Source organism: Taudactylus pleione, unplaced genomic scaffold (assembly GCF_031769625.1).
Source record: "Taudactylus pleione unplaced genomic scaffold, aTauple2 ptg000324l, whole genome shotgun sequence".
NCBI classification, from domain to species: Eukaryota; Metazoa; Chordata; class Amphibia; order Anura; family Myobatrachidae; genus Taudactylus; species Taudactylus pleione.
This window is the reverse complement of record NW_028284725.1, coordinates 668,251-695,262: the sequence shown is the minus strand read 5'-3', so window position 1 is coordinate 695,262 and position 27,012 is coordinate 668,251. Positions and strand designations below refer to the sequence as shown.

The following is a 27,012-nucleotide window of genomic DNA, read 5'->3' as shown; positions in this document are numbered from 1 at the left end:
CCCTGGGGCAAAGACAGGATTTCTAAAAGGGGGTTCCCAAATGCTTGATTTTAGAGCTAATATGGCCAGCCCATAAAGGGGGCATAATTAGCACTAAACAATTTACTATGAGTTGGGTACGGGATGCCGACGCTCAGGATCCCAGCTGTCAGAATCCAGATGATGGCATATCGACAGGGTTAGGATACCGACACCTGCAGGTAAGTTTCCTAACCCTACCCCTAAACCTAACCCAATCAGTATTAGAGGGAGATGGTATTTCCCATGTAGTGTAGAGGTCATTCAGTATAGGACTCTGGTCTCAAGAATATGGGCTCTCCATCTTACTGTAGTAACTATGACATACATTAGGCTCCACATTATACTATTGTCAAAAGAATGTACATTCTGTATTATACTATTTGCTTAAGAATATTACTGCAGTGCGTTGCCCTCCAGGGGTCCGGTGAGCTCCCATTTTTGTAATTTTTTATTGTATCTAACAAAGATTACGGACACAGAAAGACACATTTTTTATATGTTTTAATGGAAGAATAAAACTATTTTTTCCCGTAATATAGTGGAATAGTGTGTTTCATTATATTGGGACTTTGTTTTGGATGAACAGCTTTTTTTAATAATATTATGACCTGTGATTTATTGCGCTGCTTGCATGGGTGTAACTACCATAGGTACAAGGGGTGCAGCTGCTATGGGCCTCGGAGCTTAGGGGGGGGCCATCTTCTTTACATGCGTTCTATACATTTTTCACCATTGGGTGGTACATAGGGGCCCTAACAAACTTCTGCTATGGGGCCTTCAAACACCTAATTACGCCCCTGTCTGCGTGGTACATTTTTTATGACGCTGGAATTGTGGTCTATGGTTGCCAGAAATGTAACAAGATTTCCTCCAATGTATGGGGAGAAGAAAAGATGGTAGAAGCTATTTTACTGGATATTTAGGGTGCTGAATTCAATTAGCTGCGAAAAGCTGAGGTCGATGAAAAGCGTGAAGTTTTCACCTCATTCGCCTGTTTGGACGCAATGTTTTCGCCATGCGCATCTACGCGTTTTGGCGTATCCAATTCCAAAACAGGCGAAAACGCATATAGGCGAATATAGTGAATAGCAAAACTAGTGAAAAAGACAGCACATTTTGGGGTCTGTACCCCATAAAAAGCCTCACTGACCCTGGGAACCATTACAGAAGAGTATTAATAGACCTACTGTAATAAAAGTATTTTGTGATCTTATTTTGAGTCAAAGGGCTGTTATATGCATATTTGCATAAGTGAGGAAAAATGATATAAAGCAATGTTTGTTTTTAGAAAATTTAGCACCGTAGTTAAATTTGGGGTACATGTAAATGGGTACTAGTATATTTTGGCGTCTCTAAAGTGAAGATTTAAAAAAATTTAAATAAAAACAATACACCTGCTGCAGCCTCCTGCAATCCTAAAAACACCTGTCTGAACCTTACAGCCCCCCAAAATACTAGGCCCCCTACTTATTACCCATTTTCCAACACTTTTAAAATTTTAGCCCGAAAAATTACATGTCGTTTTTGTTGTGAATTAAGTTTTATTTTTTTATTTTGTTTTGCCCAATTAGTCATTGGGGGGGGAGGGTGTCCAAAGGCCCTGATTCAGAGCCGGACGCTATTTGCGCTCGCTCGTTCAGGAAAAAGGGCTGGCTATTCAAATGAAGCGTTCGCTCTTTGCGGTCTGTTCACGCCTCTAGGTCTGAACGAGCGAACAAAACTTGCGGTAGTTTTTTGGAAAACTACGCCCCCTGGCCGCTCGCATCCTACGTCAGGTCCGCTATTTATTAGATTAATCGAGTACATCGGCCAGCGTATGAACTGCTCGCTATTCTTGTGGTTGGTTTTTCCTACCACAATCTTGCGAGCAGTTCTGACTATAAAATAACCCAGTGACGTGGTCAATGACGCTGCTGTATTAATTATGCACACCCATAAAATGCCCGTTTTGACCTTTAAGCACGCCTGCGTTCTGATCTCCACTCCCCGTTTTCAAGCACCTTCCCCTGTTACCACCCACATACGCCTCATTCTGTCACTCAAAATAGAAGGCATTCGCTATTTAGCGAACAAACGATTTTTGGCCGCAATGACTGGTTCGTGCATGCGTATTACGATCCGTACGCATGCGCAGTTGTGCAAACATCGCTTGGAACGAACGAGCGGCTGCTTACGAGCGGCTCTGAATCAGGCCCAAAGTCCCAACGTCTGTACCTAAAATGATGGATTTTGCCCTTCTTTTCTCCTGCCTTATGCTGGAGAAACTTTTTCGCCTGTTTTTGCCTATGGAGCTTTCGCCTCGGTGAAAACGTCTTGGAAATCAATACGGCGGTACTTTGAAAACATGCGAAAACTGCGATCTCGGCTTTTCACGGCTTATTGAATTCGGCCCTCAATTGCAGTGTTCCTAAAGAACAGACAGAAAGGCTGTAGCAATTCTTTAGAAAAGTGATACATTGTTTCTTTATTTGTGAAGTACAAGAACAAAGTCATGGAAACCGAATCTGGAGAAACTACGGTATAGAAGTTTCATAGAGATTTGTCTTTTTCTTGAATAAACTGAACAGTCAGTCAGTAACGCCTTCATATATCACACTATGGGGCATATTTAATTGGGGGCGAGAATAGGAAAAACCCGCACCTGTGAGGTTTTGCCTGCAGGTTTGGGATTTTTTTTACTCAATTAGGAGCGTGTTTTTTTTTTAATGCCGTGTAGTTTATTTTTGAGCAGTTCTAGAGTAAGTCTGATATTTCCTAAAATAGTTAATTTTAGGACAAATCAGTGGGACTTGCTCTGGAACCCCGGCGGCACCCACCCTTGAGGACTAATAAAGCAATTTTTCCAATTAGCTTAATTAGTCAGTAATTACTCACCTTCCGAAGTGCTGTCTTTTGCATCCAGCATCGGAACACAGTCTCCTGCAACAGCGGTGAGTATTGGAGCGTACACACTGGGTGATTAAAGTGGACAACTGAACAATATCGATATCGTTCAGTCGTTTATCGTCCATTTTTCTACCTAAATGATGAACGATAACGATGAACGATGTACAATACTCGTTCCCGTAGGTCGTTCGTCTTTATCGTTCATCGGGCAAACATGCAGGCCAACCTGACTATATTGTCAGGTTGCTGCATGTTGGGGAATGTGGGGGAGAGAGCTGGGCGCTGAACCATATCGTTAATGATATCGTTCAGCGGGTGTGCTCAATGTCATAAACGACATTGAGCACACCCTGCCAGGGACACACTAGACGATTTCGCTCAGGGAGCATATCGTCTAGTGTGTATGCTCCTTATGTGTGTATGAGTGAGTGTGTGTGTGCCTGAGTGTGTGTAATCCCTGGTGTGTGCCCCCGGTGTAAGTGTATCCCCCCTCGTAACTGGTGCTGGGAAAACTACATCTCCAAGCAGCCCTTGCACCTCCCTGCAGCACTTGAAGCCTCCCAGCAGCCCCCGGGACTCTCAGCAACCCCCTTTCCCAGTGGAGGGGAGGCCACCGGGAGCTGCGGAGACTACCAAAGACCTCCAGACAAGTAAGTGTGAAATTATTTTTTTATACGTGGCACAGGGATTTCAGAGTTCAAAACCCCACAACCACTTTTTTTAAACTGGATACCACGGGTATTGGGAGCACGCATATCCGCGGTAATTCAAAAGTGGGCGCAAGGTTTTTTACGTCGCTAAACCTCATGCCCAATTGAATATGGGCGAATACTGCTGGTTTGAAATTATATTGAAGCATTGGGTTGAATTGCTTTTTAGTGAGAAAGAGAGAAGAACAATTATTGGGAGTCCTTAAAACAAGAATAAATCATAACCAGAATGGTTGCATGAGACCAGATTCTAGTGTAACAGACCTAATTATCAGGGGAGGAATATTACTACATCTGCTGCTAGGGAGGGGGATTATTGCCTCAAATAATAATAATAAGATTGTTTTCAGCATCAGGACCATCAGATGCATTATCCATACTTGGAGCAACAATAGGCCATTCACTCTCCGTTTACTCATTTGATTAAATAACAACTGACATAGTGGTCTTATTGGAACAAGGAATAATGAGCTGATATAAGCAAACATTGCCCTGAGGTCTCGTATAACACTGACTGTTGTATACACCTGTGTGATCAGCAGTATTACTATTCATCCAACTCAGTTCTAGATGGCAGCAATGTGCCTGGAGCCGTAAAAGGATTCTACTGTACGCATATAAATATAGTAGGAATTAATTAATGGTAAAACTGTCGACCATTAGCGACAATGGCCATTCCTACTGGTAGGCTATGTGAGTCCTGTCTTAGTTGAAGTTTGGTATGAAATCCCAGCGGCTTAATAGCCACCGGGTGAAATACTGTCAGTGGAAGCCTGATAGTAGGAGAATCCCGATGGCGCAAGAAAGTCACTTAACCCTACCCTTCCCTCCCCCCCCAACCCTCCCTTGGGGGTGCCTAACCCTAAAACTCCCGGGGTGGTGTCTGATCCTAAGTCCCCCAGGGGCATTGGCGGATCCGGGGGGGGGCGATTGTGGTGATCGCCCTCAGTAGAAGACAGAGCAGCACAGACCCCGCTGCCGCAGGACAGCTCTCCGCGTCCCCATACTTCGATAGCATCCAGCAGCCGGTTATGTCACGCTGCTGCAGGCATCAGGGAATGGAGATCCGGGCACTAGAGTGTGACTTGTTGTGGTAACAGGTGTCCCCTGGCTGTGTCTGTGTGCAAGAGATATGGAGCGGCGCCATTTTCCCGAGGACCAGCCCCCATTGTAAGATGCCCGGCTCCTGAGTCCCGCATGCCCCCCTTCCTTCCTCTCTGCTGAAGGTGAGGTCCAGGAGCTGTGGGGAGCGAGCAACTGGTGATGGTGAGACTGGAAGAGGGGACCGATGGGGGAGAGTGCAGGGGTGGGGACAGGCAGAGTGCAGACTGTGGTAGTAGTAAAGTACATCACAGGAGAGCACCTGGCTCAGGCATAACGTGGTACATAACGAGGTAATAACAGCACATAAGTTCCTTATATTTTACTGTTTGTGTATATATGGGGCTATCTGTGTGTGCGGAATCAGTATGTAATACCGCTGGGCGCATCTAATGCCAACAGCGGCAGCTCGGCAGGGGTGAAGATCCCAATCGTTAATTTTGGTAAGTATCGCTAACCTAACTCCCTAACCCTCCTTTAGGGGTGCCTAACCCTAACCTCCCCCCCAAGTGCCTAACCCTAGCCCCCCTGTAAGTGCCTAAACCTAACCTCTCCCAGAGGGTGCCTAACCCCCCCCCCCCCCTTCCCCTAGCCTAAACCTAACCCTCCTGGGGGGGTGCCTAACCCTAAATCCCCCAAGGAGCACTAAAACCTAACCCCCTCCCCCGCGGTTGTCCGCGCCCGGCTTCCCTTCTTTTGGTATGCCGGACGTTGGGCTCCCAGCATAGGTCTAATGACAGGCGTCAGGATTTCGATGCCTGTCATTAGTACCTTTCCAGGATTAGACAGTCGGGAAGCCGGCGGTCAGCATTCCGACCGTCGGCTTCCTGACTGCATCTCGTGTGTGCATATGTGGCTGTGTGGATATATGTGGCTATCTGTGTGCATATGTGGCTGTGTGGATATATGTGGCTATCTGTGTGCATATGTGGCTGTGTGTATATATGTGGCTATCTGGGTGCATATGTGGCTGTGTGTGTATATATGTGGCTATCTGTGTGTGCATATGTGGCTGTGTGGATTTATGTGTTGCTATCTGTGTGTATATGTGGCTGTGTGTGTATATGTGTGGCTATCTGTGTGTGCATATGTGGCTGTGTGGATTTATGTGTTGCTATCTGTGTGTATATGTGGCTGTGTGTGTATATGTGTGGCTATCTGTGTGTGCATATGTGGCTGTGTGGATTTATGTGTTGCTATCTGTGTGTATATGTGGCTGTGTGTGTATATGTGTGGCTATCTGTGTGCATATGTGGCTGTGTGGATATATGTGGCTATCTGTGTGCATATGTGGCTGTGTGTGGATATATGTGGCTATCTGTGTGCATATGTGGCTGTGTGTGGATATATGTGGCTATCTGTGTGTGCATATGTGTATGTTATCATATGTCCTGTTTGTAATAAATAAAGGTTTTTTAGAAATGGTGAAGGCTGTGATTTTGCCTCATTATAGCTTTCTCATGGTTTCAAACTATTGGCCAGATATATTGGGTACTGTACCACTATCACACCCACCTCATTGGCTGGCAAGGCAAGAGGTTAATTATATTAATTGGAGGGGGAGGAGTCAGGACTGGAAAGGGAAAGAGTCGGTGATAAACAGTAAACCACCCCCCCTAAAAGAAAAGTCTAGATCCTCCACTGCCCCGGGGGTGCCTAAACCTAACCCCCCGCTCCCTGCACCCTAAACCTAACCCTCCCAGGGGGGGTGCCTAACCCTAACCTCCCCCCAGTGGCACCTAACCCTAACCCCCCCTCCCCTAGCCTGACCCCCAACCCTCCCCGGGTGGGGGACCTAACCCTGTCCCCCCGGGGGTGCCTAAACCTAATGCTCCCCCCCCCCTAAGCTAACTGCTAAGGATGCCCGGACTTTCCTCGTTCGGTCCGGCGTCCTTCGGCATTCAGGCCTATCTTAAGTTCCATGTCGGGTTTCCACAGTCGGGCTATAGACCGGCGGCATTTAGTCCGCCGGTCTATTGACTACATCCCCTTAGTTGGATGGTGAACTGGAAAGAGAGGAGAGCGCGGAGTGGGCTGGGTGGGTGGTTTATGAGTCATGTGATCTACCGCTGTCACATCAGTTGCAATTTACTGAGCATTTCCTGGGGACCTTCAGTTGTGTCCATTGATGGATGTGTGTTTTCTTATTCCAAGAGGTAAAGGGCCCTGCTTCAGTGGCCGGCGCAATGCCGATGTTTGACAGTTGAGGAATAATTTGCCAATGTGCGTGCGCAAAAAGTCCTGGAAACCCCTACGGTGCATGTGTTCCCCTGTAGCGTACAAAGGCGCTGGCATTAGTACCGGTGAGGCAAAACCATGGGTGTACCTGGGCGGTGACTGGGAGTAGTCCTGGAGTGTTCTCAATAAAGGACGTCATATGGGCATGCTATGGGAGTGTCATGGGCATGCCAGTGAAGGGGATGCATGCCCAACGAATAGCCGTAGCTACAGAGGCCATGTTTATCCGGAGTTAAGAAGGAGACACTGCGCCAGCCATAAGCTGTTGCAACTACAGATGATGGAGTGTTCGGAAGCCCCGGCGGATTTGCACTGTCCACGGACATTGAAAGTGGCCATCCAAAGCCTTTCACAGTCCGGCGCATGATAGAACATAAGGGGAAACCGAAACTAGAATTTGCATATTACCACTCCTACGACTCCGCAAAAAAATCGTAACCACGGCTGTGACTGCCTTATACGGAGGAGAGCGTAGATAGATATGTGCATGACTTGAGATGGATCTCTGGCACCAAAGATAGTACTGGACTGGTGCAAGTGCGCTGAGAGTGATAACAGCTACGTTCACAAGTGGGTGGATAGGGGCGGTGGATCCGCATGAATACATCTAACTAGGCTGGCAGATAGTCTGATTTATTTCCCAGCGCAGGAACGGGCCTCAGAGGCAGCAGAATTGCAGGTGACACTGACCCAGGCCCCTGATATGCTCGTGCACTGCCCAATAATGCTCAGTGAATGTCTCACTAATACTCCTTTTCCACCTAAATTCCGGGTCTGACCTGGAGTTGGAACAAAGGGCCTGATTCAGAGCCGCTCGTAAGCGGCCGCTCGTTCGTTCCGAGCGATGTTTGCCCAACTGCGCATGCGTACGGATCGTAATGCCTGATAATATGAGTGACAGGAGGAGGTGTATGTGGGTGGTAACGGGGGAAGGTGCTTGAAAACGGGGAGTGGAGATCCGTACGCAGGCGTGCTTAAAGGTCAAAGCGGGTGTTTTATGGGTGTGCATAATTAATACAGCAGCATCATTGACCACGTCACTGGGTTATTTTATAGTCAGAACTGCTCGCAAGATTGTGGTAGGAAAAACCAACCACAAGAATAGCGAGCAGCTGATACCCTGGTCGATGTACTCGATTAATCTAATAAATAGCGGACATGACGTAGGATGCGAGCAGCCAGGGGGCGTTTTTATCCAAAAAATTACCGCATGTTTTGTTCGCTCGTTCAGACATAGAGGCGGCAACAGACCGCAAAGAGCGAACGGTTCATTTGAATAGCCGGCCCCTTTTTCTGAACGAGCGAGCGCTAATAGCGAACGGCTCTGAATCAGGCCCAAAGTTCCTATCCGGATCAGACCCGGAAATTTTGCCGGCGCCGACTCGGGATATTCCCGAGTCAGCGCCGCTCACAGCGTAGTCGGGTCTGCATAGACCTGGCTTTGCGGAGTGAAAGTGGTCGCTTGGAGATGACGTCATCTCCAAGCGCCACTGAAGCCGGACCAATCGGCCGGCTGGCAGCGCACTCCAGGTCATCGTGACCCGGAATGCGCTGTTCTCACTGCAGGGTTTCACGGGCTACGCCCGTGTAAAACCCTACTAGTTACCTGGGTTGGATTGCCGGGTCACTCGACCCGGCGATCCAACTCTCTCCCCTTTTACACCAGGGAGCTGCCCAGGTTAACCCTTCAAAAACCCGGGTTTTAGCTCCGGTGTAAAAGGGGTATTACTTTACTTGTGCCACTTAAAAAGAAAAATGTCTCTATTGTGCTACAAACTGATTGCCTCTGATGACGTTTAAATTAATTTCTTTTCATTCCCACAAAACCACCTAAAGGCAGTGAATAAAAGCATTTCTTCATAACGATGCGGGGTGTGCTTTACTGTATGTTTCCAATCTTGCCTAATTACAGGCGCTGTGGAGAACTAATTAGAAACTGCAGGACTGCGGCTGTTTGTAGAGTGCTATGGAGTAGCCAGACGACCTCTTCACAGCATTCATTTTAAACACCGAGTTTAATTTGGAAGAGGAACTGTGCTATTAGAACAAATGGGTTTGTGCAGTAACATAGCAGTAAAGGACACAGCAGTTACATATAACTCCACAACAAGGAACAGGTTCTATTGGCACTGATATAATCAGCGTTATATGTCACCTAATCACGTGACACTAAGTGGACCAGTAGAGCGATTTGGAGAGCCTCCAGCAGCCATTGGATCATCTACAAGTGGTAAAATGGTAAAAGTCAGCCGAATAGAGACTGCTGGGGATGTGTGGTGTGATGAGTGTCGTGGAGGGGCGGGTGTTACTGCCAGGGTGGGGGCAGGGGATGAGGGGCCTTTCTTCAGGGCTATCTATTATTAGAAACATGTTATCTGGCACAAACCAATCCGAAAGCCTGAGGAAGCCCATCGCAATGTCCTTAACCCTACACTGATAGATTGTCAGGATCACAATAGATTACATTTTCATATATCTGTGACTTTCTGCTATCTTTTATGCTTTTACCTCATTTATATCATTCCCTAATGAATGACAATGGGCCCTGATTTTATACTTCCTATCCTGTATTTTACACCACAAAATGTAATCCGGCAGAGGTCCTAATTCAGGGGTGCGCGTAATGGCGAGGCCGCACGCAAGCGGCCGATGTTTTCAGTTTGAGCATGTGTCCGAGTCACATTCCACATGGCGGGAGGGTCGTGGACAGCACATAGGTGGCAGCCATTGCTGAGGGGGGGTTAATAGGCTACAGCAGCACAGCACCATCTCTAGATGCGTAAGTTGCGGGGACGAATCTGGTAAATCTGATAGCATCATATACCCCATAGAAACCAATGGGGGTTGTAGCTGCTGGTGTAAATGGATGGATATCTGCTGCTATCCCTCCATAATACATCTGGGTGTATACTGTATACATGATGGAAAATGCATAATGTATTCTATTCTACCAGTGATTCCATAGAAGTGGCCACAAGACACCTTTATATGAAAATGTATGTAGCCATAGGGATCCTTGTGCCTTAAGTTAAAACCAATGCAGGGAAATGGCACTGATGATCCCATCTGAATGTATATATCTCAATTTTTTTTGAAAGTATATAACAGCTACATAATGGGGGTAAGGTGCAATCAGGGAGATAGCTAGGCTCATAAGGGAGTAAGGGAGATTGCTGCTATTTCAGGGAGTCTCCCTGCAGTGGCGTCCCTCCACGTGGTGACACTGTGCGGGGAGGGATGCCTTGTGCGCAGCGAAGTCACGCGTGCCCTGAAAAGGGGGTGTGGTTTCAGAATGGAGGCGTGGCCTCGCGGCCCAAACCCGGTCCCCGGCCCATGTAGTTTCAGAATGGAGGCGTGGCCTCGCGGCCCGAACCCGGTCCCCGGCCCATGTAATTCTATGGAGTGGTGGGGGGTGCCGGAGGTGCGAGCACTGCCGGCTCTCTCACTGTGACAGGAGTTGGGTGCTGCACTTAATGTTACAGTGCAGCACCCGGCTGCTGTCACTGAGGGGAAGCCTGCACCTCGGTGTCAACCCTCCGCGGGTGACACCCGGGTGCGGCCCGCATCCCTTTGTGATGCCGCTGTCTCCCTGACATTCAGGGAGAGTTGGTAAGTGTGCACCAGGCATAGGCAAATACTGTATATGTAGTGATTTCCTTGCATACAGCGCATGGGCACTTATGTCCAATTTTATTCAGCTGTGCATCAGACTCTATGCTCTCCCAGGTTTCACAGCAATGTTTCCCTAGTTCTATGAAAACTTTGAAATGGTTTTACTGTGCATTACCATTCCAGTCCCTCTACAAGCCCATATACATTGCACAGGCACAGACGGCTGCCATTTCCAGATAAGAGACACCAGCCTTTTTAGAACTAATAAACTGAAACTTTGTGATTGCGTTTTTAATGCATATTTTCCCTCCAATTTGCGCCTGACATGCACACATAGGCCCTCATTCAGAGTCAGTCGTACTCCTAACGATCGAGAATCAGAAAAAAAAACAATTGCACGGCCGGGTGATCGCAAACCAAAGTGACGCCCATACATGAAAATGCACCTCCTCTAGCTAGCGAGTGGTAGCAGCTAGCGATCGAGTCAATCGTCAGTCGCTGTATGTTAATTTTCTTCTGATGGTTGCGGCCGCTTGTGTTGGGTGCAAATGACACCAAAAATTAACAAAAAACTGCATAGAATAAGCCATCCCCATGAAATGTATTTATTCTTATTATTCTCTAATGCAAACGCAACTGAATCAATTACAAGCCAATTAGCAGTGTTATTAGCTTCAACAATCGGTTATTAGCTGCTTGCATTGTGTGGCACAAAATAGAAACATCAAACATAACATCAGTCACATTCGATAGTATCGATTGTACTCTGGGGCTTGAGAGAGCACATACCCAACCTCAAGCTGTACGATCAGCCAGGCCTCTAACCTGCTCGCAGAGTGACGTTTTACTACTTCCGGCCTTCTATGTCGGTCATAGCAGTAAATTTATGTTCGCCCCTGAAACGCCCTGAAAACGGTGGTCTGCGTTTTTAGACCACCACCCCCGTCAACACCCACAAACGGCCTTTCATGTCAATCAACTCTCGGAAGCCACTTCCTGTCGTAAGCCGTATGATCGACAGCATTTTGGATTGCAAGGTCTCGTACGCACATGCGCACAACTAACCGTATGCATGCGTGGTTTGGAAACATCGGATGCATACGACCGAGCGGCTGCTTAGGACCGACTCTGAATGAGGTCCATACTGCCTAATAGTGCTCAGCAGGAGCCAATGTGCATTGTTGTAATAGGCTCTTACATTTGCAATTTTTCGTTCACCATTTCCAATTCTTAACATCTGCCTTAACACAGCAGAGAGTCACGCTAATTGTGGTGCCAGAATTAAGGCCCCCATACATCAGAGATTGATTGCAGCAATCATGCAATTTGCAATCGATTGTGTATAAAAATCTTTCCCTTTTTCAATCGATTGTGGCAATTCTGCAATCTGCAATCGATTGTAAAAGGGAAAGATTTTTATACACAATCGATTGCAAATTGCACGATTGCTGCAATCAATCTCTGATGTATGGGGGCCTTTACTCCACTGAAACTAAACAGGCACCAGCTGAATCTTCCCCAGTTACAGCTAATTACTGGCAGCATACAGCAGCCAACTGTCACCAACATTCCTTGCTTCCTAAGACCCCCATACATCAGCAATCAAAAACCACAATTGAACAATTTGAAGATTTCTTGTCCGATCTTATGCTGGCCATAAACGCTACAATTATCGGGGCGATCCGTCCGATATCCGCAAATCACCCCGATAATTGTAGCGTGTGCGGTTGACCGAGGGTTAAATATCTCTCGGTAGGGCATGCCGGATTGTCCAGCACGCCTGTCCGATGCGATATTTCTGAGTTAAACCGTCGGCCGCATCGGGCACTGTAGGCCCAGCCGCGGCCGACAGACAGACATTTACTGTGTTCCTTCCCATGGAAGGAACAGGGAAATGTCTCCTCTCCCGGAGGACGGAGCGCAGATGTCGGGGCTAATACACTGTGAGATATCTCACAGTGTATACCGCGGACATCTGCAACTGGCAGGCTGCCACATAAAATATCTGTCGGTCTGACAGGCATTTTATCTGGACGTGTATGCCCAGCTTTAGGATTTCCCAATCTAGCAATCTGCGCCCATACATTACAGATCTTTTTCAGTGATTTGCAGATCATTTTCAGCAAACACAGATCTGCCAGTCTTGAAAGGCCTATCATTGTACTAGTAACGGTCTGCAAATTTGCTGATCATGTCCATACACTAGCAATCTACAGTCCCAATCCATCTGTGAAATCCAACATGTTGGACAATCTGATTTAACAATTCCAATCACTTTTTGGTTGCAATCTGCGATCTGTGAAGCCCATACATTGCAGATTTTTTTATACAATCATCAGGAAATTGCAAAATTGCCACAATCGATTGCGGATGTATGGGGGCCTTATGTCTGATGCTGGCCACAAATACTTCAATATTGCAGCATATATCTGAAATTGGCCCAATGCTGCAGCAAGTTTATTACGGACAGAACCATAATGCCCAGCAGTAATACGATTTTATTCAATAGTGTTGGTAAATGCAGTCAGAATATGACGACAGATAATCAATATCAGCCTATTTGTGTGGTCATCTTCCCATTGCTTCAGTCATACCAAAATAAGTGATTCAGCAGATTGGCCCAGGGGGCCCAAATGGCCGGACTTGTCCACAATGTCCACTTACATGCATGGCTAAATTGGACACTGATTAGAGTTGGCCATCGATGGTTAATTAAGACCCAATTGCAGATGGTGCAGAACCAATGGTTCTCCATCATCAATGGTACAGAGCCCCCTCAGATGTTTTTTTTTTAATTTCTTCTTGGTGCCAGGACACGGACCCCGCGATGCCCCACCTCCACATCTGATTGACCCGCAGGCCAGTGAGTAAAAAACTGGGATGCCCATCGTTGGGTGAAACCATTGGTGATCCAACATAACAGTGTACTCCCATTGATGGTTCCTTACAGTTTCACCATAGACAAATTTAGAGAATACATTTAGAAGAGAGATAATATAATTGATTATGCTAAAAATATATACATAGTTAATAATGGAAAATGTTTATAGCTGTTGCAAAATAAAGATGTATTATTTATAAAATACCTAAATAAATACACAGAGGACCTCATTCAGAGTCGGTCGTTGCGGCCGCACGGTCGTACGCCACCGATGTTTGCTAAACTGCGCATGCGTAAAATTCGCAATACGCGTGCGCAAACTAGCTATTATGATCAGAAATTGCTCTCTCCTTGAACACAGCCAGGTCGTTAGTTTGAGTGACAGATTGAGCCGTTTGTGGGTGGTAACAGGGGAAGGTGCTTATGAACGGGGGAGTGGAGATCCGAACGCAGGCGTGCCTGACTATGCAAACGGCGTTTTATGGGAGTGCATAATTAACTAAGTAGTGTCATGGCACACATGACATGGGTGGTTTTTACACTGACTTGATCGTAGTGCTTAAGAGAGGGTATGGTCAACCTCAAGCTCTACGACCAGCTCCGATGGTCTCGATTAATCCTTATATGCCCGGAGATGACGTGTATTGCGAACGAGAACGGGGCGTGTTTTTAGTCTTGCGGCCGCACCCTCCCTTCGCTCGTTCAGCTAATGATCCCATCTTAACGATGCAACTTGCGAGCGCTTCATTTGCATATCCGGCCCCTTTTACCTTACGAGCGGCTGCAAGGACTGACTCTGAATGAGGTCCAGAGAGCATTGGAGGAGGAAAAAATTAAATATCTCACAATTCAAAAATAGTTTTGGAAAATGTAAAAATGTTCTAAGAGTCTTCATTCTCCATTGGCTTTTAAAGATTGTACTTTTCTGTACCGAAGTTCTCCTTTAATTATTTCAGGATATTATTGTATTCTGTAGGGGGGGGGGGATTAATTTCCTCGGCAATTACATGACATGCCATTCCAGAACCGCACATTGTGTCGATGCCGAGTAATTTATTTCCCCCCATAAATTACAATAACATCTTGATATATGGTTTCTAAAATTCATTTAAAAAAAAATATACAAAATCAAAAAAATAGGCGTAAAATTATATTGACCAAAAAAATTGAATAAAATAAAACATAAGTATACAATAAAATATATCTCACTGATAGGTAAAACTGGCGTGTTTCGCAGCTCCTGGCCGCTTCCTGAAGCAGTAAGGATTTTAAGATTTCGGGCTCTATTCAGGAATAATTTTTCTACATTAAAAAAATCATAATTTCCGCATTTTTTATGTAAATCCACTTTTCAGCAATGGGATAATGGAGACGATAACACAATTATCTTCTCCATTAATTCCCATCTCGCAGTGTACCGCACTGTATTTTATATAACGTCAGATTAATACATTAAATTGCCCGAAAACTGCAGGGACAGAGGGAAATTTTCCCATAAGTCCCTGCAGCATCTTGTAACTCCGCCCAGTCTCCGTCCCTGCTTTGCAGGTAAGTCACTATAGAGTATGTCAAACCTGCCTAAATTGATTGACGTGTGTATACAGGCTAATATAAAACATTTATATTTTTGTAATTTTATTTTTAACATTTATATATAAATGCTAAACATAAATATACATGTATACAGACTAATATAAAGCCTGCGTACACACATCAATCACTTTGGACTTACCCATCGGCAGTCACCGCAAAGCAGGGACGGAGACTGTTCCCGAGCGCATGACTGAGCATGCTCAGTAGCAGTAACAGAAGGGATTGTTTTCGGAAACCGATAACAATGTCTTCTGTAACATCGCAGGGACAGCGTGTTACCGTAACATCATTATTGCTGAATAGCTCCATAAATTTCAATAATTGATAAAAAATCGTGACAATGGCCCTCATTCAGAGCCGTTCGCTATTTGCGGTCGTTCGTTCAAAAACAAGGGGTGGCTATTCAAATGATCCGTTCGCACATTGCAGTCTGTTCACACCTCTAAGTCTGAACGAGCGAGCAAAACATACGCTCGTTTATTTGATAAAAACGCCCCCTGGCCGCTCGCACCATACGTCATGTCCGCTATTTATTAGATTAATCGAGTACATTGTACAGCGTATGAACTGCTCGCTATTCTTGTGGTTGGTTTTTTCAACCGCTATTTTGCGAGCAGTTCTGAGTTTAAAAAAACCAAGTGACGTGGTCAATGACGCTGCTGGATTAATTATGCACACCCTTAAAACACCCGTTTTGACCTTTAAGCACGCCTGCATTCGAATTCCACTCCCCCGTTTTCAAGCACCTTCCCCTGTTACCACCCACATTCGCCTCATTCTGTCACTCAAAATAGCAGGCACTCGCTATATAGCGTACAAACGATTTTCGGCCGCACTGACTGGTTCGCGCATGCGTACTAAAAACCGTACGCATGCGCAGATGTGCGAACATCACTCGGAACGAGCGTACTGCCGCTAACGAGCGGCTCTGAATGAGGGCCCATGTCCATACATTACAAATCTACAGTCCCAATCCATCTGTGAAATCCAACATGTGGACAATCTGATTTAACAATTCCAATTACTTTTTGGTTGCAATCTGCGATCTGTGAAGCCCATACATTGCAGATTTTTTTTCCCCATTGATTGCAAATTGCTGAATTGCCACAATCGATTGCTGATGCACTCTCCTAAAAGGAGAGCTATACAGTGTTCTGGGACTGTCCTCATAATTGTCTCAGTTTCAGCCACTATAATGATCAACCTTTCAATCACACAGTGAGCCAATGTTGCCAGATAATATTCTTGGCAACATCGTCACTGTTGCTGAATAGACTCCTAAATGTCTATTATATATGTTATTTTTTGATGCTGTATATATATTTTTATAAATATTTATGCTTAGCTGTATACTGACTGTCTGCTACAGTGAAACACTAATGTATTATGAAAATCCCATTTATAAATAAATAACTTATACATTATAAACCTTTTGGAGTATTCTTCAGCTATAAACATCTGGTTATTTATTCTGAGGTTACCAGTTCTACATTATTAAACTGTGACATCATTATGGCTCCTCTCAGATACATGCACATGTGCTCTCTCTAGATGGGTGAGTAAGGGAATGCCCAATTACTGCTCTGTGCCATAGACGTATGTTTTATGTTTGTACCTTCCCAGTGCAGAAGAGTCCTCTTGAATTTCAATTTGCACCTATGGCTTGGGGAAACCCTTATATCTCCTTAGGCTGCAGGTACAAGGTGCCCTTTGACGCCACCCATACACCCTGAATCGCAAAGGAAACCTTGCAATGTCAAGAATACCGTAACAGGCCGATATGTGTGCCACTGACAGTGCTCAGCAGCAGATGGCACAGGACTGAATTCCCCCCTCCTTTGGCTAGGATTCATTAGGGGCTTTCAGCTTTGACTAGAAAAACACATGGAATTTTATTTTATTTACATTCCCTTCAGTGCTTCTTAAAAACAAAACAAAATAAACTATATTATTTGATATTGTGCATTTATAGTATACAATGTTATTATTAATAGTCTTACAAAGCTGTTGCTTATAACAAGATACTGACATTTCAGTTTCTGCATAATCCAGGTTCACAATGAGGACCTCATTCAGAGTCAGTCATTGCGGCCGCACGGTCGTAATGTAAAAGGGGCCGGATATGCAATAAGATAAGATGGGATCGTTAGCTGGACGAGCGAGGAGAGGATGCGGCCCTAAGACTAAAAATATGCCCCCTTCTCGTTCCCATTACACGTCATCTCCGGGCATATAAGGATTAATCGAGACCATCGGGAACCATCGGAACTGGTCGTAGACCTTAAGGTTGACCATACCCTCTCTTAAGCACTACGATAAAGTCAGTGTAAAAACCTCCCATGTCACATGTGCCATGACACTACTTAGTTAATTATGCACTCCCTTAAAACGCCGTTTGCATAGTCAGGCACGCCTGCGTTCGGATCTCCACTCCCACGTTCACAAGCACCTTCCCCTGTTACCACCCACAAACGCCTCATTCTGTCACTCAAGCTAACGACCTGGCCAAGTTGAAGGAGAGAGCAATTTCTGATCGTAATAGCTAGTTTGCGCACGCGCATTGCGAATTTTACGCATGTGCAGTTTAGCGAACATCGGTGGCGTACGACCGTGCGGCCGCAACGACCGACTCTGAATGAGGTCCTGAATCTGTTTAGAAGGAAAATGCGTGAGTGAAAGATAATCATTGCATACCTACTAACAGACCAAGGGCAGGATAGGGCACAGCATATTTTGAGGTCAAACCTATCAGATTCCCGAGGTTTGGCCACTTACCATATATGCACCAATCTCGGGAATCTGATACATTCCGGAGCCTGGATGCGGTGGGCAATGCCATCTTTAGATGAAAGCAGCAGGAAAGGAGCAATCATTTCTTAATATGGAAATGATATATCTTTAACCATGATGTGTAGTATAATGTATGTTGAATACTGTAAGTATTCTAGTGACTGATACAATATAGAGAGCATTCTAGTGACCATTGTATAATACAAAGAGAATTCTAGTGATTGGTATGCAATGCAGAAAGTATTATAGTGACCAAGAGCACATTTTAGTGTCCAGTGGGCCCGATTCAGACCTGCTCGCTAAATGCGTTCGCACGCAGCCAAAGTATGCAAATCCCGTGATCGCACAACAAGGCATTAGCACGCCCACTATGTGTTGGCGTGCGATCGCGGTGTGTATTTTGATGCCCACCAGTCTGTCATAAGACACCTACTTTCCCTTAGTGATACACGTCATCTCCAGGAAGTGTATGCAACAATCGGTAACATCGAGCAACATCGGAACCATACGCAGCACTTGTGGCTGACCATACCCTACCGAAAGCACTGCGAGTGCTTCAGTGTGTAACTCAGCGATGTGACATGTACTATGATGCTGCGTCTTAACTATGCACGCCTCAAACAGCGATAAGACGCTTAGACACGCCTGCGTTCACACCACCACTCCCCCGTTTCCATCGACCAACCCGTCATCACCCACAAACTGCTCGTCCTGTCACTCATTCTAGTGAGGTGGCTATGCGCTGCGAGCGAACGCTTCCTGATTGCAAATAGACCCCCAAGATACAATACAGAGAGCAATCTTCTAATTACTGCTACAGTGCACAGAAACCATTCTAATGTATTATATACAATGTATAGTAGAGATTATTTTACTGACCAATATACACATTATATACTAAGGATTACTTTATAGCATTAATACTATTTTGGACTCTTCTACACAATGCAGATTCCCAGCTCCTGCAGTTGTAAGACTCAGAAATCAAATATCCGATGCTACAGTGCAACCCTCCCTTACGTACCCGCTGGAAACACTACACTACTACACTTCCAAAATCTTCTCCACAAGATGACCAGTGCAGCAGTTCCAGCCAATCAGATCTGCACATAGTAAAAAGAACAGGACTAGCAATGGGAGGCAGTCACTAGGTCCTGCAGGCATGATGTTGCCAAGGCTACATTCTGGGCAAGTGCACAATGTGTATCTAGTCTCATTGGCTGATATGAATATGCAAATTCCTGGTGATTGGCACCCTGTGTCAGTATGTGGTTATTTCTTATAGGTGTGAGCAGCTTCATCAATGGTCCTGTGCCATGCTGGCCCTGTTAGTCTGGATAATCTGAGCTGTCATTAATTCCCAGGCAGCTGAACACATGGGTGTTTTTGAATGAAGACACTACCCTCCACGCTCCAGCACAAGCAGGGAGAGTTGGGTCCGGCAGTAGAGACCTACAGAGTAGTATAAGACCCCATCACTTGAATGATCTGATCGGAGTGACCTCCACATTTTCTGCCTTTCTCTTGAACCAGGTGCCCGGTGGGGCCAGGAGCTGGCCCTGGGCAGGCTACTATTAGACCAGTCTGGGGTCAAACTTACAGTTTTTGGAGGTGTCTCTTGAGAGCAGAGAATGGGTGCAAACATTTAAGAATCTTGCTGGATGCATGCACCATTCATTAGGGAGGACTTCTCAGTAACCTATCTCCCAGGTCAGGGCCGTAGCTAGGGTAGTGCGGCCGGTGCCATCGCACAGGGCACCACAGGTCAGGGGGTGCTGTTTGGGCCTGTTTATTATCATTCTTGCTTGTAGCTTCCTCTTATCTCATCCCCAGCATCTCCTGGCATCCCCTATCTCTTCCCTGGCCCTTCCCCATGTAGCCATGGCTCTTTTTTGGGTGCATTATGTCCCTTTGAAAAATGAGGGGGGTGCCAATGCTCTTTCTGGCACAGGGCACCAGAAAGTCTAGTTACAGCTCTGTCTCAGGTATAATCCATATGACAGTGGAAATAGAAGACGATAAATGGCACAGACACTCAATGCCTAGGTGACCTAATAGCATATTGAATAGAGCAGTGTTTCTACACCTCTGTCCTCATGGAACTCTAACTCTGAGTGTTCTCTCTGGAATTAGTACCACCTGTAGATGTATTGTGATAAGGAGCTCATACATCTGAGGCGCATTTCCCTGATCCGTACTGCTAATCCGCTGTTTGGCGGCCATCGATGATCGGCGATCTGACAGGGAATCGGGGAAATTCTGCATGTTAAGAATCTCCGATTTTGCCGTTTCTGGTTGGGATTGGGAAATGTAGATTTTTTCAACATGTTGAATATTCCTGATTCCCCAACAGTGCCATTGGCAGAATGAGGAATTGCCCCAATCAGTTGTAGATGTATGGGGGCTATTAGTCAATTAATACACTTGTGCTCCAGCTTGATGACCTGGAAAACATGCACTGCTAAGTTTCCATGGGGACTGGGTTTGAGAAACACTGGAATAGAGGATTGGAGCCTTAACAACCTAATCTGCACTGCAGACTGGGGAGTCTCCAGGAAGAGCCTGGACATAACACTGCCACAACCCCTGTATAAGGGATATACTGTATAGGTATAAGTTTATTCTGCAACAGCAGCATTGCAGACCTATGTAATCCTATATATACAGTAATTGTATATAATATATATATATATATATACAGTATATATGTGTATATCTTATATATATATATATAGTGCATGTATATGTGTGTATATATGTTGTTTTATATATATATATATATAGTGCATGTATATATGTGTATATACATTTTTATAAATATATATATACATATATATATATATTTGACATTTCTGTTGCATGCGCTGTCAAGTTGGATTCCTTTCATATTTTTAGTTAATCACTGTCCTGCATTCAGTGGGATAGCTTATACATTCAGTAAGGTGATATCTGTAAGTAATATACTTTGCATGCTTACAATTAATACAGTACAAGTTGTATGACAGAGGTGTCAGATTTAGCTTGCTAAGTAGGTGCCCAAGTGTATCAACCTATATCCACCTTCACTTCGTCCACAGAAATCTTTAGTAAATAAGGGGCGATGTCAAGAAAGGTTTGGCTGCATTGTGACCAAAATATTTTTATTAAAGGGGATCTGTCAGGTCCCAAATTTTACCTCAATTACTTCATCAATGAATTCAAAGTAAACCTATCTATTTGTATTTTCATCTACCTACTTAACTATTTGATGGTATGGGTCAAAATGGCCGCCGCACCATTTAACTCTAAGGGCATATTTGCCCAGTTACAAATCTGGCCCTGCTAATGGGATGATCACTCTGATTTTCTGAGGATCAGAGAATACTTTCCTACTATCTCTGGATGGGGATGGGTATGAAATACCGGCGGCTCAATAGCCGCGAGATCAAATCCCAACTGTGGCAGCCCGAACAGTCAGATTACCAACGGCGGCTATTAATATTCTAACCCTACCCCTCTCCCCCTCCCCTAACCATAGCCGTCTCCCCCCCTAACCCTAGCCCTCCCTTAGTGGTGCCTAACCCTAACCTCCCTAGGCGGTGCCTAACCCTAACCCCCCCTGGTGGTGCCTAACCCTAACCTCCCTAGGCGGTGCCTAACCCTAACCCCCCCTGGTGGTGCCTAACCCTAACCCTCCCTTAGTGGTACCTAACCCTAACCTCCCTAGGCGGTGCCTAACCCTAACCCCCCCTGGTGGTGCCTAACCCTACCCCTCTCCCCCTCCCCTAACCATAGCCATCTCCCCCCCTAACCGTAGCCCTCCCTTAGTGGTGCCTAAAACTAACCTCCCTAGGCGGTGCCTAACCCTAACCCCCCCTGGTGGTGCCTAACCCTAACCCCACCTTCCCGCATCCTAAACCCTGATCCCTAAGGGGGGTTGTGGCGTCTGCATTTTGCCGGGCGGCGGGAGTCCGACGCCGGTATCCTGATCCCTAAGGGGGCTTGTGGCGTCTGCATTTTTAGGAGATCTGCCGGTATCTCTGGAAAGCAGACAACCCTCCTGCATCAATTCTGTTGTGAATTTTGCAGGCAGGGCCGTGATGACACAAACTGCTGTGAATTGCGTCATTGTGTTGTCACTTCCTGCTGCAAAATGTGGAGAATTACATCATTTTGCAGCAGGGGTGAGGCCTTGATGATGCAATCTGCAGTGTCACGCACACGCCATTGCCCCAGACCCTCCCATTCCAGGGTCTCCCAGAAGGGGAGGAGGGGCCTGCAAAGTGGATTAGAAGCCTGCACATGGGTTTGTGAGAAATAAATGGTCGCCACAAACAAACATGCTCATAGCCTGCACTATACAAACAGCAGTGGCAATAAAATTAAAGGCAAAAGCACTAAACCTATGAATTTCCGGACTCAGGTGAGCCACCATGCTCAGACACCGCAATCAATAAAGCTGGACAAATATAATGTTTAGTTAAAGCATTTATTAAAATGGAAAGTAAGATATCTCCCAGCAGCTGCACAGAGCTGTGACCACGTTACCATTTTATAATAAGCACACTGAAACACAAGCTGCACCAGAGTTAACCCTTTCTTCATCAGAAGAGGGTAAAGGGGGGGGCAACACATTTCCATGAACTGCAAATTGTAATCTCAACATTTAAACAACTAATCTGATGTAATACTGAGCTTGTCCTGGCATAACATTTATTTTAGTGTATGTGTTTCCTGTTTGGAGTTCATCTATTATGTTTTGTTGTTATACTGTAGTTCAGTTTTACCTTTGTTCCTCTGGCAGGGAAGTGGTTAAGGAAATAATATTGCGAATATCTGGATATATTGACATGCAACAAGGATGTATAAGCTTCTGGCAGACAGACAGAACGGCTCGGTTTCCTCTTAAAGAACTATTAACGGTGTAGATCTGTAGATTGTATAAAACCATCACTACATTTAACCCCTTCACTCCTGAATCTGCTAAACTAAACAGTTTTCTGTAATATTGAAATGGACGGGAACTGAAATTCTCCCTGGGACCTGGACAGTGATGTTCCCATGAGTCATCTTGAAATGAACCAATTACAAATACTGATCTAATGGGATATCTAAAGGGATCTTCAACTGAAATACTGTGTTGATAATCTGCTGTTCGGTGCAGCCCTGCAAAGTATCTATTTCAAGTCTGGCTTTAACAAGATGGCTGCAGAGCAGTGCATGGAGGCTGTGTGTGTTTCGTACATATGTCACTGCAGAAATGAATCGCCCTTTCCGCCATAGATCCGGTACTCCAGACCTGGCTATTAAAGCTAGATGAGACGTACTGTATAATAATATAATATAATGTATTCTGCGGGGCACTTTGATGCAGTGCTGCAATATATTTTTCCCTAAATTTTTTTTTTTACCGGGAAATGTCAAAAACGTTGTACATAGAAACATTATGCATTTGTATTAATGAAGCAACATTTAGCTAATCAATGCAGAGTAAGTTCAATACTCTTAGCTGAGAGGGCAATGATGGAAGTAATATTTCTATACACAACACATTTTAAACCAAGCAGCATTCGCCTTGGCCCAATACATGAGGGGGAGGGGGGAACCAGAATACTGGAAAACTGGAGCAGCCAATGAACTGGTCAACTTCCGAGCCCTGTACATGGTATATTTACATCACAATATAATAATTAGTAGCCATTTATACCAGAAAAACTAGGCGATAGGAGTTGAAACATATTTATTTTAACTGGTTTTCTGGTTTTTATTTGACACCGTTTATACTGTCAAATAAAGATTTTCCCATAAAGGATTACCATAAATATTTTAGCCCAGAAGTCAGATTTGTAAAGCGTCATTTGTAGTGTCCCAACTCTGTGCCAGGAGTAACACAGTTCCTTCCAGTAGAACTTCAGTCCAGTCCATATCAATGTCCCAATGATTTTTGCGATTAATAAAGCAGAGAAGGCTTAGCACGCAGTGACAAAGGCTCAATGCAAATCTGTTTAGGTATCTTGTTCATGCCGGCAGCCACATGTTAGATTAAGCGTGTGAGCTAATGCTGCGACGTTACAAGCAACACGTTACTGACACAGACTTTGCTTTTTTTTTTTTCAATGTAGAAAAATATTGATGCTACTTTTCCACTAGTGTGAGCAATTATAACTGAGCGATGATCCCTATTTATTTTATAAAATACGAAACACTTTTAGTCTTAGTTACCTTCATCATCATCATCATCATCATTGCCACCTTCCTGCTTTTTGGGACTTTCATCATCGTCATCGTCATCATCATCATCGTCGTCATCGTCATCATCATCGTCGTCATCATCGTCGTCATCATCGTCGTCATCATCATCATCTTCATGCTTTCTCACAATTTGATCATCGTCATCATCATCGTCGTCGTCATCATCGTCGTCATCATCGTCGTCGTCATCATCGTCATCTTTATCATCGTCGTCATCATCGTCGTCGTCGTCATCATCGTCATCATCTTTATCATCATCGTCATCATCGTCGTCGTCGTCATCATCGTCGTCATCATCGTCGTCATCTTTATCATCATCGTCATCATCATCGTCGTCGTCATCATCATCGTCATCTTTATCATCATCGTCGTCATCTTTATCATCATCATCGTCGTCATCATCATCGTCATCATCTTTATCATCGTCATCATCGTCGTCATCTTTATCGTCATCTTCTTTACTGTCATCATCGTCATCATCATCATCATCATCATCATCATCTGCATCATGATCTACCTGAGTGTCATCATCATCATCATCGTCGTCACCATCACCTTGCACTGCTCCTTGGGCCTGCCCTTGAACTCCAGGCAGTACGTTTACTTGGAAGGAGCAAATAACCGTGAGCAGCAGGCACCACAGCCACACTCTCTGTGAGGCCATCTTAGTGCAAAAGAGTCAAGTCACACTTTGTATACTTCCTCCCAGTCGTCTCACAGTGTCCTTTGGTTCTCGCAGTATTCCCAGAGGTGATAGTAAGGTAAAACAATGTTGCAGTAGGTTGGGTCAGTCCAATTCTAAGCGTGAAGGACCAGTTTGCATTCCCAATAAACTAATCCAATAAAAGGCAAAGTTGGATGGGAGACAACAAGCAAAACGTCAGCAGACAAACAGCGAAAGTGAAGAAGAAAAGTGCCCTGGGAAAAAGTGACCCATGCATAGGGCTGGAGTGATTGATAGCAGCAGATGCAGAAAAGGAGCCCTCTGTCTTCCAGCCAATAGCTGCAGAGGAAGGGCTTTTTTCCAGCTCTTCGGTGCCGCTAATATAGAAAGACTTAATGGGCTTCATGACCATATTTGTGATCCAAGCTATGCAAAAGGTCACTGAAGGCAGCACTGAGACAAGTTACTAGTAAGCCTGATATGCCTGGGTGGTGGGATAGCTATACTTAGGCGTTATCTGCCTTTGCTAGTGCCGGTCATTGTGACAAGAGCATCGTGATTTTAATGCCCCTTCATCCTGCCCTCCAGTGATTTCTGGCAACAATCAGGCATCTCTGTGTAATAGAGATTGCACGTGTCCCTAAGCCCGCTTTGGAAGGACAGGGTCACTTTTTGGGAGTAATTACATTTTCAGCATCCTTGTGGATGAATGCTTGAAGGTTTATTTTGCTCGAGCTGCAGAAGGAGAGATCAAACTCGCTGTAAAACCACCGAAGCCCAGATAGGACACAGGTGGTTAAAAATGTTAACCCTTTTCTGTTTGCTGCCCCAGCCATAACGCTCAGCCTTGTCTCAGGCCACCTGGCATCTATATATAATCAGGGTAGGTCTGGAGAGATTCAGAGATGGACGTTAGTGCCGCAGCTGCGAATTTGTACTTAGTGGCTGTGTGAATTTATGCAAATGCGCAGCCCTCGGGATTCTTATTGAGACGCCCACTGGCGGCTTCGCGAATCCAAGCGACTGCGTATAAAGGTGAGGCATTGTCGCAGATAAGCCGATTATCGGACTTATGAGTAACCCTTTGGTCGCGCAGAATGGCCCCCCGGAATTGAGACGCCAGAGCCATTTTCACTGCGTACGTGATCAGAGGCAGAGACACGTCGCAAAGATGGTCGCGACACGCCTGCGTTTGAGTCTCCACCCCCCGTTACCGCCCACAAATGGTCACTGCCTGTCAGTCAGTACGCAAATAAATCCTCACTGCGTGCGACATCGGTAATGAAACTTGACGCATACGCAGTGCATCTCATACACATGCGCAGACCTCCGATAATCGCTCAAATGAGCAAACATCGGCACTGCGTCCATCACTGGATCTGACCCTATGTAAGGCGATGTGGACCCCTTGTGGCACTATATAAATAAAGAATAATAGACATTTAGTATTTGTATTGGGGCACAATTATTTCTCACACACTGGGCCTGATTCAGAGATGGACGGATTTGTATAGCCGCGCACAAGCGGCTGCGTAATTCCGTCCATCTGTGATGCAAATGCAGAAGGGGATGGCAGACACCTCCTTGCTGCATTCGCGATCCCAGCACTGTGACCAATGTTGCATGCTGGGATCACCATCGCAACCGGTTGCTGCTTTGGTCAGGCTGCTGGAGCTGCCCGCAGCCTGACTAGGTGCTGGTCACGTAGAAGGCCAGGAATCTGCGCCCGCGACGCAGACCCTGCCCTCATCCCTCCCGGAAAACGGTGTTGACACGCTCCAGTTTCCGAAAACAGTGAACAGCCCCGCCCCTTGCTCCACCCCCACACGCCACAGCATGTCAATCAGGCTACGACTTGGTGGTCTGCGAGCATAATTGCAGGACCCGTTCTGCGCATGCGCAGAAAGCAGGGGCGTATCTCTAATGGGTGCAGGGTGTACGGTCCCGGGGAGGACCCACACCGCACACCCTGGTCTGCACTCATATAGTTTTATACTTACCCATCCAAAGTCACCAGAGTGCTGCTGCAGGGCACCCATTTTCCCAGTGACTCGGGCATGTGCAGTACTGCTGTCCCCAGGAAACCGGCGTGGGGTGCCATTTTCCCGGAGACCCGCGCATGCGCAGTAGATTCTGGCACTAAGCCAGAATCTGCTGCACTGTGACTCCGCGGCACCGCACAAGAGAGGAGAACGGGCCCCCACTAAGTTTTAAAACGGGCCCCCTCCACTCTTAAAATGCCCATGGTAGAACAGGTCCTGCCGGGAGGCATACCTGCCGCTTCG

At 45.7% G+C, this 27,012-nt stretch overlaps 1 protein-coding gene across 1 annotated transcript in view; it reads right to left on the bottom strand.

The window, feature by feature from the left end:
• Positions 1-25,070, bottom strand: part of LOC148509492 (uncharacterized) — a 47,412-nt gene extending 22,342 nt beyond the window's left edge. The window contains exon 1 of the mRNA XM_088443042.1: positions 24,034-25,070. Coding sequence (XP_088299168.1) covers positions 24,034-24,727 — 694 coding nt within the window. The 5' untranslated portion in view covers positions 24,728-25,070. The remainder of the gene's footprint in view (positions 1-24,033) is intronic.
• Positions 25,071-27,012: the final 1,942 nt, after the last annotated feature.